The 19882-nt window shown below is 38.8% G+C and overlaps 1 protein-coding gene across 1 annotated transcript in view; it reads right to left on the bottom strand.

Moving 5' to 3' along the window:
* The window catches only part of LOC145995074 (uncharacterized), a 263680-nt gene that overhangs the window by 222997 nt on the left and 20801 nt on the right, over positions 1 to 19882 (bottom strand). Inside the window, exon 2 of the mRNA XM_083131606.1 lies at positions 4452 to 4894. Within this exon, the coding sequence (XP_082987732.1) occupies positions 4452 to 4894 (443 nt within the window). The remainder of the gene's footprint in view (positions 1 to 4451; positions 4895 to 19882) is intronic.

Genomic DNA, 19882 nt, shown 5'->3' with positions numbered 1-19882 from the left:
GCAATTCCGTTCCTCTCGCTCGCGTGTTCATTGGTGGAGTCGTCTCGCGTCACTACTTGCGCAGAGACTTGTTTTGGTTTGCCTGCTCCATAGTTAGCTGGGACGGAGTATATATGTCTTTCTCGCATGCTCGCTCGCTTTTCTACCTGAATCACGGGTATTACAAAATAGACGAAGAAATGAACACAAGGACGTCTATGCCTCAACCAGAATTCGAACCTACAATCCCTGGCTTCGTAGCCCCTTTTTTAAACTCTTCCCCTCTCTACCTCCCTGCCTCTCACACACAGGCTCTCTCTCTCTCTCTCTCTCTCTCTCTCTCTCTCTCTCTCTCTCTCTGTCTCTTTGCTTCTTTCTTTTCTTGTTTATCTCGATTTCTCCATCTCCTTCTATCATTTTTCTACTTCTCTCTTTCTTTCGGCTTCTGTGTTTCTTCCTCTTTTTCTCTCCTTTTTTCTTTATTTCTTTCTCTTTCTTCCTATCTTTCTCTATCCTTCTTTTTTCTTCCTCTCCTTCTCTCTTTACATCTTTATTTCTCCCTCTGTTTCTGTATCTTTTTCACTCTTTCCTTCGTTCTATCACTGTCTCTATGATTCTGTCTCGTTTATTCTCTCTCTCTCTCTCTCTCTCTCTCTCTCTCTCTCTCTCTCTCTCTCTCTCTCTCTCTCTCTCTCTCTCTCTCTCTCTTCCTCTCTTTACTACAAAATTATCCTGAAAATTTCTAAAAATAGCTTCTCTATTTTGATGGGCAGAAAGGTGGGCTATGATTGTTTCAAGGTGGGCCATTGGCGACACCCTTTCGTATCGGTTTACGTCACGAACATCGCGCTGCGACGCCAGGGGTCCTGGGTTCGAATCCTGGCCTGGGCATGGATGCTTGTTAGTGTCCATTCATCTATTTCATCATATCATCAGTCTTCGCAAATTAGCCAATAGTGGCACAGAAAGCGAAGTAAAATAAATCAAATCAATCAATCTGCTGACAGCGCCACAGCAGTAAGAAAAATGTAAGAAAATGCATATCAGATAGTTTCATACAAACATTATATAATTAGTCTTAGGTAGTATAGTCAGTCTGACTCGAATACATTTGAGGTATTGACACAACATATTCGTTTTTCATTATCATGGAATTTTCAATATGTTTGTGCAAACATTTTCATGGTATTGATATTGCATATATGTATCTTCAACACTAAAATAATTTTACTGGCTTGTTTCATGAAAGAATGTAGAAGGAAGAAGAAGAATTTGATGAAAATTTATTCATTTCTAGTAATAGTTGACAAACTACGTAGTTGAAGAATTGCAGAGAAGAGCAGTCAAATGCCACGAACTTGAAACCCTCTCTAGTTTCCTCGATTTAAAAACTTTTCATTTCGAAAGACGTAAGAACAAATGCTGAAAATTTTGTGGATAAATATGCAGACGATGTTGCCTATTGAATAACGAATAATTTTGAATCACATGTGCCTAGTTCACAACTGTTATTAATACAGAGCAATTAGTGGAAGTGAAGTACCACGAGATACAGGCCGAATCCAAGTGTTAAGTAATAATGAAAATTTAATTATTGATAACAACTCGTTTGAATTAGTTTCCAAATTCAAGTACTTAGGAGTAATACTAACAAATGAAAATGATATTAAAGAGGAATTAAAAAGCAGACTTAATTCAGGAAATGCATGTTACTTTTCTCTTCAAAGGTTAAAATATACAAAACAGTTATTTTGCCTTTAGTATTATAAAGATGTGAAACTGGGTCCCTTACATTAAAAGAGGAACATAAATTAAGAGTATTTGAAAAAAAATCCTGTGAAAAATATTTGGATCTAAAAGGGATGACGAGACAGGTGAGTGGAGGTTACATAACTTAGAACTACATAATTTGTATTCATCTTCAGGCATTATTAGAAGGATTAAATAAATAAAAGTTAGGAGGGCAGGCTATGGGGCACGAGTGGGAGAGGAAAGAAGAATTTACAGGATTCTTGTTGGGAAACCTGATGGTAAGATACCTTTAGGAAGACCGAGACGAAGATGGAGGGATAACGTTGAGATGGACCTAAACGAAAAAGGTAAGGATGGAAAAGATTGGATAGATCTTGCCCAGGATAGGGACAGATGGAAGGCTTGTGTTGCTTCAGCTATAAACCTTCGGGTTTAAGAAGGCTAGAGAGTTATAGTTACTTAGAAGTACCATGATAACAAAACTGTTAATAAGAAATATAATAATAATAATGGTAAGGCCAAAAACAAAGCATATCCAAGGGGGCCAAATTTTATAACCCCTCTCCCCCAATAGTTACGCCACTGGCAATTGTTATTGTTTTCCCTTTCGTTGAGCTTTCTCTGCCCTGCCGCCATGCAGATTTCTCTCTCCTTCATTGTTTATTTGCCTGTCTTGCGCAACGTGACTCACAGGCTTTGCACACGTCCACCTGGCTCTAACATAAACAATTCTGGATGTATTTTTGGTTACAGACCTTCTGCTGAAATGACACCTCCTACGTGGCGGTAATCCACTCTGGCGGTTTCTTCTCGTTCAAAGAGGAGAAAGCAAGAAAGAGGTGATCTGTTCTCTCCTCTGCTAGCTTTAATTAATATTTTAGTTTTCAAAAATTCTGGCCTGCTCAGGATGATACGTTATCTTTTGTACTAACTGTCTAACTCTCTAGCCTTCTTAAACCCGACGGTTTGTGGTTGCAGCAACACAAGCCTTCCATCTGCCCCTATCTTGGGTAAGATCAATCCAATCTTTTCCATCCTTACCGATTTCCTTTAGTCCATCTCAATGTTATCTCTCAATCTTTGTCTTGGCCTTCCTACAGGTATCTTACCATCAGGTTTCCCAACAAGAATCCTCTAAACTCCTCTTTCCTCTCCCATTCATGCCAAATAGCACCTGCCCTCCTAACTCTTCTTAATGTAATGATTCTGATAATATCTGAAGATGAATACAAATTGTGGAGTTCTCCTGTCTCGTCATCCCTGTTCGATCCAAATATTTTTCTGTTGGTTTTTTTTCAATACTCTTAATTTATGTTCCTCTTTTAATGTAAAGACCCAAGTTTCACATCCATATAATACTACAGGCAAAATTACTGATTTGCATATTTTAACTTTTAGTTTCTTAGATATTTATTATTCGGGAGATAAAAGCCATCTCTTTTGTTAGCGTTCATAAATTTTGCCTTTTTTTTCTGCATTTAGCTTTCTTTCATGCGGTTCTATCGCCAGTGCTTAAGTACATGTCGTCTACCAACAAAATTAGGCTACTAGTGTTGCTAACCAAGATTATAAGCCACTAAAATGCCACTTTTTCACTTCTCCCATAAAATCGCTATTCCTAAAGCTACTAAGTGCTGCATGTCTGTGGGGTGTGTGTGGGTGTGTGTATGTGTATGTATATATATATATAAAGCTATGACATGAGCATCTGATTAACTAGAACTTTCTGTATAATAAGATGGCAAGCAATTCAAAAATATATAAGTGGATATGTAGACTTCATAACGCAGAACACTGGTGTGAATATCGCTTCCAGTTTTCATGTAAGCAAGCAAACTAGGGGATTGCCGACTTCTGAAACACACTGTATAAAGATGGATCTAGATACTTCGGACTAAAAGCGTTGACTAAGGCAGTTTTTTATTTTAAATAAAATAACACACTATATACGTAATGTTTCATCCCTCTATCAGGGTCTTCCTCAGGCTGAGATTCAAACTAAACCGCCTTATTTTGTATCGACGGACTGACCACCGCTCAAACATTTCTGGCGACGCCCATGCAAGGGTAGGAATCTGTGACTAAATTCATGCTTGTAGCCAAATCGGGAATTGACTCGGTGACGAAGGCACTAAGCTGAAAGGCGTACAAAGAACGCCCAGATAGCATGTAAGCTTGAGGCAAGCTCACGAAAGTTTGATTTAGCTTGTCAAAGTAAGTTTGATACGGCAAGCTGGATACAAGTTCGATGTAAGTGGTACTCGGCAAGTTAGTGTTCGCAAGCACTTTTGCTTTGAAGAAAGGCTACTGCCTAACGTTTACTGGTTATGACAAGTTTGATGCAAGCCTGCTTTGGCAAGTTTGCTGCAAGTTCGACTTACGGTGACTAGATAGCTAGGTGCAAGTTTGCAGCAAGCTCACAGCTTGCCGTGGACAGCTTGCGGCAAGCTTGCTTCAGGCTTTCAGGAAGTTTGCTTCAGGCTTGTTGTGGCAAGTTTGCTGCAAGTTCGACTTATAATCACTAGATAGCTAGCATGGTTATAGCTTGCCGTGGAGAGTTGCTTGAGGCTTGCAGCAAGTTTTCTGTGCTATCTGGGCGTGAAGTAATAGGCAAGAAAGGAAGGTGACAAACGATAGACCGGAATTAACCATTAGCAACTTTTCAGCTTTGGATCCTTCAGTTACGTTAGAGATAAAATATGGAAAAATGGCTCCCTTACCTCTCGTTAGCGATTGGCAGAACTCCCACCGTCTCCGGCTCCTTAGCAACCCAGCTTCTGGACTCCTCTGGATAGGCCGTCTCCAGCGCATGCGGGATAGGCCCCCCCGGCGCCTCTCCACAAGGCCGCGTCGGGACATCCTTCGCGTCGCTGTACCAGATGGACGGCGGCAGAGGCGTCACCGATCGCTGCTCCGGGGGCGGCGTCCCTGCGATCCCTCGGGACTCGGCGGTCGGGGACCGGATCGGAGGGGACATGCTGCTGGCCGAGTAGGAAGGTCTCTTCTGGTTCACCTTCTGCACCATCAGTTCCAGGCAGTTTCCGGCCTCGCGCACCAGGTCGTTGGCTTCCATGTGGTACAGCCCTGTGGTACTCTGTCCCTGGATCATTAGTATGATGTCCCCAGGGGCCAGGTGCTGCGCTGCGAGGGTCCCAGGGGTTATCTGTGAAGAGACGAAGAGGATTGTTGGTCTTCAAGTCTCTTCAGGATAAACAAGAAAATAACCTAAGTTAGTCTAAACCAAGGTTAAATTGATTTAAACCAAGATTTAAATCGGGTGATTTTCTTTCCAAAATCACTGATTGAAATCACTTTAAATAAATAATTTAGAGAATAATGCACATAAGAATTTTGTAGATATCTGAATCACTTTTCGTGAAAGTACATTAATTTCGTAAAGATTGTTTACAGCTGGGGTCTGGAAGTGAAAAATCTCTTATATAATAGCGGAATGGGTTGGGTATGGGAAGAGGGAGGAAGAGGGGGCATCTCAACAGAAAATCAAATGAGGGACAGGTTACTCGACATAGACAGACAAGAAATAATAGCAGACTGCCAAACAAAGACCTCAATCAGTGAACAGCTAAGAGTACGAGAATGGGGGAAAGCTAAATATATCCAGGTTGTGGGAAAAAAATGAAAGAGGCGCGCTGGCATGGTTCAGATTAGGGGAATGGAAACAACTAAGAAACAGAAACGAAGGAGGGGAAACGATATGTCCTTTGTGGGGGAGGAGACGGATAAGCATATCCTACTGAACTGCCCATCTACACGTGACCTCAGGGACAAATGGATGAAAAACTTAACAGGTGACGACAGAATGAAGATAAAGGAAGCGGGGCAACAAGTGGGGAACTACCTGGGAGAAGTAAGACAACGGCGGGGGAAAGCTATTAGAGAAGGCAACGAAATGAGTGATCATGCTCCAGACGAGCCATCTTTATAGTGTGAGTGTGTGTAAAGCAAAATGTATGCGTGTTTTGGTGAGAGTGCAGGAAAAGAGAAGTGGGGAGAGGAGGAAGGAAGAAAGACTGGAAGAAGAACTGTCGAGGAAGGGGAAGAATGTATATATAGGGGACAAAGTAAGAGACAGCTTAAAAGAAAACTAAATGTAACAAAACAGTGTAGAAAAATCAAAAATATGTAGTGCGTACAGCCTATGGCTCGCACAAAAAGAAAATAAATCCAATAAATCATACGAAAGGAAATGTGATATGTCAACCATAAAAACATTTAAATTTCTCTTGATTTAAAATTCAATATTTTTTATAGGCAAAAATAGCAAACATTTTTAGTAGAAAATAACACAAAATGTTAATCATGTTAAACCATAAATAGTGTAAATATCATTGAACTGTAAATAAACATGACAGCTGATATTATGAGAACTATCATTAAAAAAAATTGCCAAAATTCAGCTACAAATACTATAAAAGATTTTTTAAGTTATAATTTTAGAGTCCATCCAGAATGTTTTGTTTTCACTGGGAGAAAAGTTACTGAAATTATTAGTTTAATCAAAACACTCAAGAAACATTTCCATAGTTGGTTCATAGATACAGTATCAGAAACAGGAAAATGTATATTTACATATAATTTTTTATTTCCTTTAATCAATCTGTTCAAATATTTTACAGGGGCTTTTACTAGAAATAGCCCTTCTATAAAAACATATATCTATAGGGTCAAAAACCATACATGCAATTTTAAGCGTGTTTTTTTTTAAAAAAAATTAAAAATAGTTTTAATTAAAAAAAGTCATCAAAAATATTTTTTTAATAATATCCACCCTGGTCTAAACTGAGTTGGAGAAGATCATCAAAAAGTTTTTAACTGTGTTAGCCATTCAGAATAACGTTGTTCATAATTTTAATAATAATATTAATATTCAAACGTGTTACAATTAATTTCCTTAATTTAATTAATCTTTGCCAGGATAGGGACATTTGGAAGGCTTGTGTTGATGCAGCCATAAACCTTCTGGTTTAAGATGGCTAGAGTTAGTTAGTTTAATTAATTTCCTTCTATAACTAATGGAACTCCTTAATAAGACTCGACTGGACGTTTGGCCGCCGCCAGGACAGATGATTTAAAATGTTCCTCCCCATTCGAAAAACCACTATTACATTCCAAAATCTGAAAATCTAAATCAGAGCATTGACGTGAAATTAACTGTGCTTTCTCTGTTATTTAGATCTCAATAGTTTAACAGACTTATGTAATCAGGAAACTATTGTGAATATCTATTTAGACAGCTCTAACAAGGGAGGTTATCTAAGTGTCCCCCTTCGATTTCCATGAAACTTCGTAGGTGTATAGAGGAGCCTAAAGAAAGAAATACGTGTTTTTTTGTTTCGGCTAAAAAAATGGTTTTAGGGGGCAAACACCCCCCCCCCCCCAAATGTCAAGATGAGGACAAATTAAAGTGAAGATCTGACCCCTGTGTCCCCCTCAGATTTCCATGAAACTTTGCAGGTGTATAGAGAAGCCCAAAGGAAGAAATACGTGTTTTTTTTGTTTCGCCTAAAAAACGTTTTTAGGGTGCAAAACTCCCTCTCAAATGTCAAGATAAGGACAAATTGAAGTGGGGATCTGACCCATGTGTCCTCCTCCGATTTCCATGAAACCTCCCTTGTAAGCAATTTGGGTATAATGTACAGCTTGATGTACAGTAATTATTTAACCTTAAATATATTGTTTTTACATGTAACATTGGTAGAGTCAAGCTTAAAGTAACTTTCAAAAACTTTTCAAATGTTGTTTATTTGATTACAAAATTAGTGCAAAATGTGTATTAAACAATGAAGGTTTTTACTCCTTATACGTATATATGACCATGTCTGCAAATACAAATTAACTTATCAAATTTACTGTTATTGACAATCAACATAATCTCTATTTTTAAATATAATTTGTAATTAATACTGACAAATAACCAGGGCGCACGGTTGTTTAAGGTCCAGGGAACCTATAAATTCTAATGGGTTCTATTGGGTTCCGTAACAGGACCGGAACTTCTTTTCTCGCACAATTTAAATTCGGTCCAAGTTGCGTATTGTTTCATTTCAATACCGAACTTGGACCGCAATTAAATTGATCCGGAAAAAAAAGGTTCCGGAACAGAATTGAAATTCTATAATGATAAAAAGGTTCTTTACGGTCCAGAACCCATTAACGCTTGCTGATTTTCTCTCCTGGACCGGAATTGAATTTATACAATTGCTGGACCTTTAACAACTCTGCCAGAGGGTCGACTGAACTGATCAACTCCCCCCTCCCCTCCCGACGTCTTTGCTAATCTGGACTGGACCTACAGTTATAGTGGAATCCGAATCTATATTAGCTTGGGACTCCTTGGGCGGATACGATTTCTGAAAACGGAACAAGACTGCTTATATACATTTGACGTGACAAATGTTTGAAGGGGAGGTTGATACTAGGCAGGATAATTTGCTACGGCCCTGACTAATGCAAGGTTTCGCACTCTCGGTCGGCACGTTTTTCATGTATCGTCGGTTTTGTGACTACAGAGATAATTAGTTTTCTCGCTCAAAATTAGATCTTGGCCGAGACTCAGTTGCGACTCCAGAATATTCCAAGAGACTTGGCAAGCGTTGCGGTCCTTATATAACAACGTCTTTCGCTTCGGTGTACACGACGGTGGGGAAGGGGGTCGAACACTTATCTCCAGGTCATTGGTGTGGTGTCCAGGTAGAGATTCTCAAATCTGGATAAAATATTTTTTTCCGGAAATAGGATATTTTCATATCCGAATTATCGCGATGTTCGAATTACCCGAATTATCCGATATGCGGATATTCGAACCTGCAATATACGGATTACCCGAAAATCCAGAATGTGTGCATTATCCGTACAGTTGTATCGATTATCCGTTTTACTGGATATCAGCATATTCTTTTGTACGTCATGTTCGTATTTCTACTGTACAGAAAAACTCAATATGCTGACCAAGGCAGAAATTTATTTTATTATATAATATAAACTAAACGTAACGTTTCAACCTTCTAGCAAGGTTGAGGAGAGGAGGTTTGGAATAAGGAGTATGGGGAAGACCACAGAAAATATATGCAAAGTGCTCAGGAAAGCAGGCATTAAAACTTACAGGAAGGGAGGGAGAAGCATCTTAAGAATAGCGAAGAATGCAAACAAGAAAAAGGAAAACAGAGAAGAGGAAGAGGAAGGGATTATCTACGAAGTGAAATGTAAACAATGTCAGAGTGTGTACATAGGAGAAACGAAAAAGAGGCTGAAAGACAGGTTGAAACAACATAGGGATGATGTACGACTTAAGAGAGAGAGAAATGCGATATTTAGACATGACATAGAGTGGGATGAGGCTAAGCAGATAGGAAGGGAGAAGAGAATACTAGTGAGAAAATGGAAGGAGGCCAAGGAAATAGAGAGCAATGGGGGACTGAAGATAAACAAAGAATGGAAGAAGGTGTTAGAAAGAGTGGAAAGGACAAGAGAGAAAGAGGAGAGAAGAAGGAAGATGAATGAAGGAAAAAAAGCGTGAGATAAAGAGTCCAACTACATTCTATCTAGATGGAAGAAAATATGCTTAGCCTTTTAGGTGAAAGTAATGTTGACAAGGGAAAGCCACCTGCTAGAATGTTCCAGAGCAACTTTCTAATAGTCTGGAAGGGAGTAATGTTTGTGTATATATATCGTCCTGTTTTTGTACCTTGTTTCATTTGTACTTGGTGCAGAGTCTGAAGAAGACCTTGCTAGAAGGTTGAAACGTTACGTTTAGTTTATGTTTTATAATAAAATAAATTTCTGCCTTGGTCAGCATATTGAGTTTATCATATCATGGAAACAATGCTTAATGGTGTTACTGTACAGATTCTCTACCAATCCTTCATCCAATCTATCACTTTATCCGTTTCACGGATTCTCCGCATATTTTTAAAAAGTTTAACTTTTCTTTTCCTAAAACAGATCTCTGCATTCCTAACTTCAGTGTAAATGCACAATGTTTTCCGACGTATCAAGAAAAGGTAAAAGAAATACAGTTTAGAATGTGAAATTCTCAGTGTCCCGATCCTTTTATTTGGTAATTATTTCCTTAATTTCAGAAGTCATTCCTACCAGAATAAATTGCTGAACTTGAAAACAACTCCCTCAACAAAAAAAAATGTCACAAAGCCCCCAATTTAGGATGAGATTGGTATTAAATTTGCCCATAAAAGATCTTATACCCTTCTCCCAAATGGTGGATTCTCGAGAAAATTTTCACAATCGATATCTTTCCCAGATATCGACAGGTCAATTTTGATCGATTGTTGCGTTGAGCTGTTACTTTGTAGGTCATAAACGCCACCAAGTTTGATATGCTCCGAACTCCGTGGCGGAGTGGTTAACGTAGCGCGCTACGAAACCAGGGTTCCGGGTTCGAATCCCAGCTAGAACTTGGATGTTTGTGTTTGTCCGAAAATGAGTAAAAACGTGAATGCGGTGAAAATTGACGTGTGAAAGTTTGAGAAATGTGTGAATGACGGGGGATACTGCCGAATAGGGGTATTCATTTTTTAAAAAATGGTTAGCACAGTGCTATTCGACGGCAGGGGCCCCGGGTTCGAATCCAGGCCTGGGAATGGGTGTTCTTTGAGAGTGTTGCTTTATCAGTTTCACCATGTTATCACCCATCAAGTTCGCGATCAACCAAAAGCGACAGAAAACCTTATATAACAACGTCTTTCGCTTCGGTGTACACGACGGGGGGGAGGGGGGTCGAACACTTATCTCCAGGTCTTTGGTGTTGTGTCCTGATAGAGATGCTCAAATCTGGATAAAATTTTATCCATATAAGTGATAATAATATCGATAAATCATGACCTCCTAGGAAAATGTAAGAATACTTTCCTTAATATTATTTTCTGTTTTTATTTCATTCTCCAGATTTTAGATTATCTTCCTATGTCTTTTCATGTGTTTCTTCTTGCTTCATCCCTCTCCCCCTCCCCTCTCTCTCTCTCTCTCTCTCTCTCTCTCTCTCTATCTATCTTCTGATATTTAAATTTCTTACTGTCTTTCATTTAAGTATTTTGTTCTAACTAAAAGTTAAAATATATTGGTACTAAATTTGCCCATAAAAGATCTTATACCCTTCTCCCAGAAAAACAGTAATCTTGCCTGTAGTATTATATAGATGTGAAACTTGGCGCCTTACATTAAAAGAGGAACATACATTAAGAGTATTTGAAAATAAGATCCTTAGAAAAATATTTGGACCTAAAAGAGATGAGGCAGGTAAGTGGAGAAGGTTACATAATATAGAATTGCATAATTTATCCAGATATTATTAGAATAATTAAAACAAGAAGACTTAGGTGCGCAGGCCATGTGACACGAATGGGAGAGTGAAGAAGAGTTTACAGGATTCATGTTGGAAGACCTGATGGTATAAGAGACCTGTAGGAGGCCAAGACGAAGATGGAGAGATAACGTTGAGATGGACCTAAAAGAAATCGGTAAGGATAGAAAATATTGGATTGATCTTGCCCAGGATATCGACAGGTGGAAGGCTTGTGTTGCTGCAGCCATAAACCTTCGGGTTTAAGAAGGCTAGAGAGTTACGTAGTTAGTTCATTTCTTTCTTTCTTTCTTTCTGTAGTTCTTATCTTTTATTTCTCTCTTCCTCTCTCTCTCTCTCTCTCTCTCTCTCTCTCTCTATCTATCTCTCTCTCACATACACACTGTCTGTTATCTGTCTCTTTCTCTGCATCTCAAACATTTCTATTTAAAATTGTTTTTCAATTTACTGCTTGCGTCCATGCCTATTTCTCCTATATTTTCTTACCAAGTTCCTCCACTCACGTACTCTCTCACTTTTTTTCTAAAATATGCTTCACATCCTTTCGACTATTTATGCGATTCCGTAAAAACACTTTCCCAACTTCTTTATGTTGATGCATCGCCGGGACGTAACATTAGCAGCAAGAGGATGGCAGGTCCCATCCTTTGGAGAGACTCAGTGTGGAGTGAGAGACCGAAGATCGTAACTAACCGGGCTAATCCCAAATTTATAAATATAGACAAAACTTGGCTTCCACGCGCTCTCCTTAATCCCCCTTCACCTTGACCGGCTCAACGGCCTCTATCTGCACGAGACACCAGTCCGGGAAGAGGGGGGATAGGAAGACAGGCATAGAAAATATAGCGTAAACGTAGCTTAATAAAACTTATACATTATGGATACTCCAGTTTTGACTCCAATTAAAATTTAACCAGTAGACCTACATAAAAATGAGTTACATCAAAATTTAGCTTATTCAATTCTGCGTTAATGCTAAACAATTTGTTTTCCAGTATGCCTCCTAATTTTTACAGTCGTGAGAACAAAGAAAATGCATTTTTTTTGTGTTTTCCAAACGACCACTCTCTTTGAAGTTCTATACGTAAAACTTCTGGTCCGATCGTGATGAAATGGAAATTCAGTGCAGGTAGAAAGGTTTTTACACACAATTCTTAATTTTCAGATCTTTAAAATTTGTCAAAAAACCGTTCTTAACAATTTTGCGAAACAACTTTTTCTTAGTTTTGGGTAAGGTAAAAGAAAAAGTTCCCCGTGCTTATAGCACCGTGCCACGAAGGCTGGGTGAGCCCCAAACACGCTTCTTTATGAGGGGACAAGGCATTGCTGGGTTCAAATAAGTAACTGCAATTGAATTACTTTCACAAATGAGCAGTGGCGAAGATTAGCGGGGGCGTGGTGGGGCAGTTGCCCCAGTTTTTGCCATTTTTGCCGCTGCACTATACTAAACCTTATCTACCAGGGAAGATTAACTGCCCTCCCCCCTAGTTTTGAAATTTTGCCCCCCCAATTTTTGCAACCCAATCGCCGCCACTGCCAATAAGTAATAGTAGTAGAGGCCCTTTCGCAAATTAATGTGGCTGAGTTACTTTCTCAAATGAGTTTCCATAACTGAGTTAAACTCTCAATAGGTAACTGCAACTTAATTTCTTTCTGAAATGACCAAGTACAACTGTTTTTTGTTTTTTTTAAAAAATGAGCAACGTATTATCGCTATTAATGTGACCAAATTAGATTCGTTAGTTGTCACGTTTCGCATTCTAGATAGTGCCCCTCACTTATACCTGCCGGACACCAAATGTTTTTTTTCTGCATAGATTTGAAAATTTCAAAATAATGAAAACGCTAAATCAGTCATTTTACCGTTGCTGTAAAAAGGGGACACGTGGAAATGCCCATACCCAACGGCAATGACGACGACAAGTATATGTAAATGAAACCATGTCTAGCAACGATGAATTTAATAATATATGTGTCAGTGTGTGTTTGTTTAAAATCTTTTACCTGTTTTGTATAATACGTGTGTGCCACGACCTGAATAAAACAATAAATCGTCCAAGCTGTGGTTATTTTTGCCAAAGCGGCTGGCTCGAGCTAGTTCGAAATGTGACCGCTAGATGGTACCAGCGTGTGGTGAGACTTGCCATCTACAGTTGGAGAATGAAGACGCTCACAAATCCAAGGAAACTGAACTAGAAAAATCATAAAAGATTATTTTAATACCTGTGTGGTTGAATAATGTGATATTTTAAAGAACTGCTATCGAACAAGCTATATATTTCGTATGTACCACGACAAGAAAAGAAAATTATCTATACTTTCTGTAGACAGGATATTAAATTTGCACTCAATTTCATTACCTACTGTCGGAATTCTTATAATCGAAATAACTACTACAGTAGAATAGTGTTGGAAAAATGGGTTGCTGGCAGTTTTGTAATTATTTATTTACATACGACTTGGTTTGCTTCTATTAGTAGCCAGTGTAAATAGCATGGCGTATTTAGGGGAGAGTGGGGGGGGGGGCGGATCCGCACAAAAAAGTGTTGACAAGAAATATATTAATTTGTTTAATTAAAATGGATGTTTCAGCATTAAAATAAACAAAAAATTGTATTGAGGTTATAAATAACATAAAGTTCACTCATTTCCGCGCAATTTACACGTAGATAGTATTCGATTTGCATTACTCAGTTTTGTACTGACAGGGTGAAAGAAAATTAACGCATAATAAAAGTAAAAAAAAAACTAAAGTTCTCCCCTGTGCTTTCTTGTTCGCGGCCGAAGGTGGGGGTGATGTGGTCAGCACCACACCCCTGGCCAGGGGTTCCCTCCAGGTACCCAGTTTATACGACGCTGGCTGGGCGCCGGAGCCGCTTGAACAGGTGGAAACAATGTCGGTTCTCCCCCGCCGGGATCGAACCCTGGTCTCTCGCATGGTGGTCAGACGCCCTAACGACTTTTTATTAAAATTTAAAAGGAATACCCCTAAGCTGTAGTATCCCCCGTTACTCACATTTTCTCAGTTTTTCGGATTTGCCATTTTTTTCTTTTTTTCTTTTTTTTTTTTTGCGAATTTTTTTTTTTACCTCATTTTTGGACAAACACAAATGTCCGAACCGGGATTCGAACCCGGGACCTCTGGTTTCGTAGCGCTGCCCACTCCGCCACGCATAATGATAATAATAATAGGGAACGTTTCTTCATCGGCTGGAAATAGCAGTGCTTTTGTTACTTCATAAATATTGAATTTTCATACTTATTTTCACATTATTTTCCTTAATGATAAGTTTCTTTTCGTACGAATTTTCATGATCTTAAATAGAAATAGGTTTGAGAAATAATGGAATGTAATAGCGTGACGAGGACTAAAGCACTATGACTCTATTTTTGAGGCACCGTAGACGTGGAGAGGAAAAGTAAGGGAGGTGGGAGACGGTAAAGGGGGAGAATGACGTAAGAGAGGAATTCCAGAGGCGACGGTAGCTTTGAAATTTCCGGTGTAAACATTGGAATTCTTGCTGAGTGGATGATGAAGTATGGGTGGGAGAAATATCAACAAACTGCGACGCGTTTCCTCCAGAGGTTTCCTTCCGTTCCTCCAGGAAGCTCCAGGTGGCATTTCGTCCATATTTCTGGAACGTTGCAGTGCTTCAGTTGCATCGCGCATGCGTAACTCCGACACGTATGCCAATATCGCCTCCAATCTAAAAATAACCGACAATCACATGATTTCAATGTCTTGCCTTCAGCAGGGGATGATTTTCCACTAGGCTATCCTAGGTTATGACGTACTGTCGGATTAAAAATTGTGGATACTTTAGTTTGGAATTCAATTAAAAACTAACCAGTAGACCTAAATAAAAATTTAGCTTATTCAATCCTGCGTTCATCTATGGTAACCAATTTTTTTTCGAGTATGCCTTCTATTTTTTTTATCGTAATGAGAACAAATTAAAGTGCCTTTTTTTTCCTTTTTTTTTGGTAGCTTTGCAAACGATAGTTCTCTTTGAAATTCTATAAATAAAAAAAAAACCTGTGGTCCGATCGTGGCTGTGCGGTCTAAGGCGCTGTGCTTTGGGCTCCGACTGCGGGATGCCATGGGTTCGAGTCCGCCTGGGTTCAGTCTCTAGATTCTCAGCCTGTGTATAGAACCGGTGGCAACCCACCATCGTGAGGAAATTGGGGAGCTACGAGTGAGTAGCGTAATCCGGTCAAGAAAATCTCCTATAACGACCGAGGGTTCGACGTCCTGACTCCATGTCACCCCATTACTGGTTGAAGAACTCCACACCCCTAGGTAGGATTGTTGGAGGGAGACTGGCAGTCGGGAGATAGGCCAAGCAAGGCCCGTCCAGGGTGCGAATTTTCTTTTTCCAGTCAACTTGTGAATGCGGTTTCATTTCTTGCTCTCTGATTGGCTGTTGGAAAGTTACCGTGCTGTGATTGTGAGAATGTCTTATTTCCTATTTTTAGCGCAAATTTGCTGCTTTCTAATCTAACCTAACCTAACCTAACGTACAACGCAAACAAGATATTCTCACAATCACAGCACCGTATTTTTCCAACAGCCAATCGGAGAGCAAGAAATGAAACCGCATTCACAAGTTGACTGGAAAAAGAAAATGTGCGTCCATGGCTGTAGAGCCAGGATTATTATTATAAACCGTTCTTATAATTTTTTGAACAACTTTTTCTTAGTATTGAATAGTCCTACAAATACATATTGATCTTGTTTTAAACACATTGCATCTGTATTTAAAATCCATTATCATTGTCAATTCACACTGCGAGACTGATTTCTCAACAGAGTAAAGATGTACGTGAAACGTGGCAACACCGCACGTGCTGACTCGCAGTGATAGCCCGCAGACATAGCTAGGCCACAGTGTCAGGCAACATTGTCCTTCTGCGTCTCGATATCACCCCACTTACATCAATGGCCTTTCTCGTTGTCTTTGTTGGCACCGTTTATGTGGAGGCGCTCGCGATGGCTCCTGGGGTGCTAGAAATGCAGCCAGGTCGAAGATGGACGTGGCACAAGCATCAGGGAATAAATTATCCGGAACAACAGGATTGGACACAGCTTTCTTGCATTAACCTCGAGTCACGTTATTGGCGTCCGTCGTATGCACTGCGCACAGGTTAACAATTCGAAGTGAAAAGATTACAGATTAGTTCCTCAGCCTTCGTAAAGCTTTTGTTTAAAATTAACTAAGCAGCAGTTGAAGTAACTTCGCTCAAACAGTAACTGAGTTAAATTTATTGACGTCATAAAACTCAGTTACCGTTATTTTATTCATAAAAACACCCCCTCCTCACAGTTTACGTAATGATGCAATTATAAGAAGTTAATTATATGGAATGTTCATAATAAAATCTTACTTTTTTTCTGTGCATTTCTAATTTACTATTTTACACTCCTAGACTAACATAATTAAAGTCAGTTGTTTTCCCTCTCTCTTAATTTGCCCTTCTAAATTCTTACTTTACTCCGGTACTTTTCATCACATGACTATTTTCTCTTTCGTGCATTCCCACATTACTCTTCCTTTCATGCTTTTCTAATCAAGTACTTGTTTCTTCCTTATATACTTTACAGTTTACTATCTTCCTCATGTATTCCCTACCAAATTACTACATTCTTTATGATTTATTTACAGTATACTACCTCATTCCTGTAATGTGATTACAAAATAATGTGTCTTCTTTTTTTTTCCTTCCCTTTCCTTTTCGTTCATTCTCAAATACTAGTTTCCTCTTTTAAGGATTATACAATTGATTCTTTTATTACTTAAATGCCTCTTTCGTTCCTATTCGAACGTCTACTTTCCTTCTTTAGTTTCTTCCGAGTTGGTATTATACTCTTGCACTACCTTTCCAAATAACTACTTTCGTCTCTTAGTGGTTTTCTAAATGATAATTTTCTCCTTTAGTGCCTCTGCAAATGACTAATTTCATCTGTTAGTATCTTTATGAATAACTACTTTCCTCTTTTACAGCTTTTCTAAATTACTAATTTCTTCCTTTATGGCATCTGCAAATTTCTAGTTTCCTCTTTCAGTACCTTTGTCAATTACTGATTTCCTCTTGTAGTGTAAATGACTGCCTTTCTCTTCAGTGGCTTTCTAAATTACTACATTCCTCCTTTAGTGCTTTTCTAAGTAACTAATTTCTTCTTTTAATGCCTTTGCAAATGACTACTTTCCTCTTATAGTTCATCTACAAATGACTACTATCCTTTTTTATTTTTTCTTCTAAATTTCTAGTTTTCTTTTTTAGTGCTTCTGCAAATAACTAGTTTCCTTCTGTAGTGTGTTTCTAAAGTAGGGAGAGCGGGGTCAATTGTAACACGGGGCAAATGTAACAATCGCTACTGTGCTGCTCTCGTGAGGTATTTTTTAAAACTATTCAAACCTGTAGAAAGGAGACGTCAGTTGGGAGTGACTCATGTGGTTGTGGTACTTACGTAGCGATTGTTCCGGCTATTATTGGGAGTTTTTCAAATTTTCAACACGTAAGTAAAAACATAAGGTTCCTTTTTATTGTTTAATAGTGATTTCGCGATGTCGTCTGATCAAGGTTTGTATATATCATCGCAATACACAATATTTGATGCATTTGTTAAGATAGTTGTGATCAATTTCTGGTGTCGGGGTTAGTAGCTGCAAGCCAGCAAATAATATGGCGTCAGGATGGGGCAAATGTAACAAATGTAACCGGGGCAGTTGTAACACTGTTCCAATTGCCCCTTATGCGTTTCTTATGTAAAATAGTCACTTGCATTGAAATAAAAAAAAACATTGTTCAACCATCCTGAATTATTACATTCTGTATGGTTCAGAATGGTGAGAGACAGAAATAGAACTACCGAACGAAGCCCTTCACAGATGGAAGAAGCTGCAAAGTTAGTTTTGGAAAGCAATGTTTCCATCCGACACGCAGCAAAAGCGCACAATATTTGTCATGTGACATTGGCCCGTTTTGTTAAGAAGAGACAAGAAGAAGGGAATCCTGTAATGGGTTATAAACCACACCTACTAATGATGAGAATGAAGTTAATGAAACAGAACAATCAAGTAACTTGGAAGAAACTAGTTGTACCTAGAACAAAGAGCAATGCAACCCTTGCAATGAACCTCTTCCGTCCACCTCAACAGCTGTTTCTCCGGCTGACATTCGACCTCTGTCTCATGCAGAACCTAAAGAATCAGCACCTCGAAGGAGAAGAAAGAAAAGTGCAATATGGACAGATACACCTGAAAAAGAACTACTTATGGCACAGCAAAGATCGAGACAAGAAAACAGCAAAGGGAAAAAGAGGCTGTTCGACAGAAGTGACAGTCGTCAATCAAAAAAGAAGAGAACTACAAGAAGAAGCGCAAGAAGGTGTCAGGAAAGCAGATCTGAAGGCGACGAATGTTTTTGTTTAGTTTGCCTTGAGAAGTGGTCCAATAGTGCATCTGGTGAGCAATGGGTGCAGTGCTTAACTTGTGACAACTGGTCACATGAGAAATGCACCAAAGGAGACAGCTTGTACATTTGTCATAACTGTCAGTCAGAATGATCAGATATATCTTTGTTAGAAACAGTGTTTGTGACCTGGTATGGTTCGATTAGCCTACTTATTAACGAAAACACAGTTAGCTAATTCTTAATCATTGTGTAAGGCTACATGTTATTTCCAGCAAAAAAATGAATTGTATTTCTGGTAAATGTTAGTATGTTACATTTGCCCCTGTAGTGTGTTACATTTGCCCCCGAGCAAGGGTCAATTGTAACATTTGCCACACATTTTTAAAACATTAATTATGATTATCATATTATATATGGGGGATCGTGACTGCATAATATCAATAACAACATATTGTAGTGTTTCCATGCCGATTTTCACGCTGCAAAGATAAATAGTTTCATAGAAAATGCATCATTTGTCAAAATTGTTACAATTGACCCCGCTCTCCCCTACTAATTCTCTCTCTTACTGCTTCTGCAAGTGTATAATTTCTTCTGTTAGTGCCTTTCTAAATAACTACCTTCCTCTTATGTTTCTAAGTGACTACTTTCATATCTTATAGTACCTTGCTAGATAATATCACTTTCTTCTTTTGTGCCTTTGCAAATGACTACTTTCCTGTTGTAGTGCCTTTTTAAATTACTACTTTCCTCTTTGAGTAGTGATTAATTTAATTATGAATACATCATTAATTATTATATTAATTACTTCAATCTTTGGAAATTAGTACTTTCCTGTTGTGCTTTCCCAAATTACTACTATCCTCTTTTAGTGATTTTCCAAATGACTACTCTTCTATTTTAAAAAGCAATCTTCCTATTTTAATGTCCTTCCAAATGGCTTCTTTGTTATACATTGCCTTTCCAACCAAATATTTTTCTTCAGGTTCCAATGGACATTTTTAATGACTGACTTTGATAGTACATAAGCCTAACTTTTCCTGCATCAACTAACCCGCAACTACTCCTGTGGGATGTTCCGTCTTCCTCATGAACGTCGCCTTCTCTCATTTAGGCTAAAGATAGCAAGCATTTAGCAATAGGAGAAGAAAAAGAAGGAGACACTGAAGACTGTCTGCACACGTCTTCCTGTTCATTTGCTCCCGAGAAATAACCCGTTATTCGAACACCTTTTTTTTTTTTGTCACTCTTTTCCTTGAAGTCTCCTTTTTTCCCTTTCTTTCGGTGACTCGGAGAACTTCCCCCCTTGTGAAGACGCCTATTTTTAGTCAACCTTTCCTCAACGTTAATTTCCAACCCAAATCCTGCAACGACCGAGCGTCTCTCACTTCCGTAGGC

This window comes from Lepisma saccharinum, chromosome 11 (genome assembly GCF_977018435.1).
Source record: "Lepisma saccharinum chromosome 11, izLepSacc3.1, whole genome shotgun sequence".
In the NCBI taxonomy this organism is placed as follows: domain Eukaryota; kingdom Metazoa; phylum Arthropoda; class Insecta; order Zygentoma; family Lepismatidae; genus Lepisma; species Lepisma saccharinum.
The sequence above is the reverse complement of the archived record's forward strand: the minus strand, read 5'-3'. Positions and strand labels throughout refer to the sequence as shown.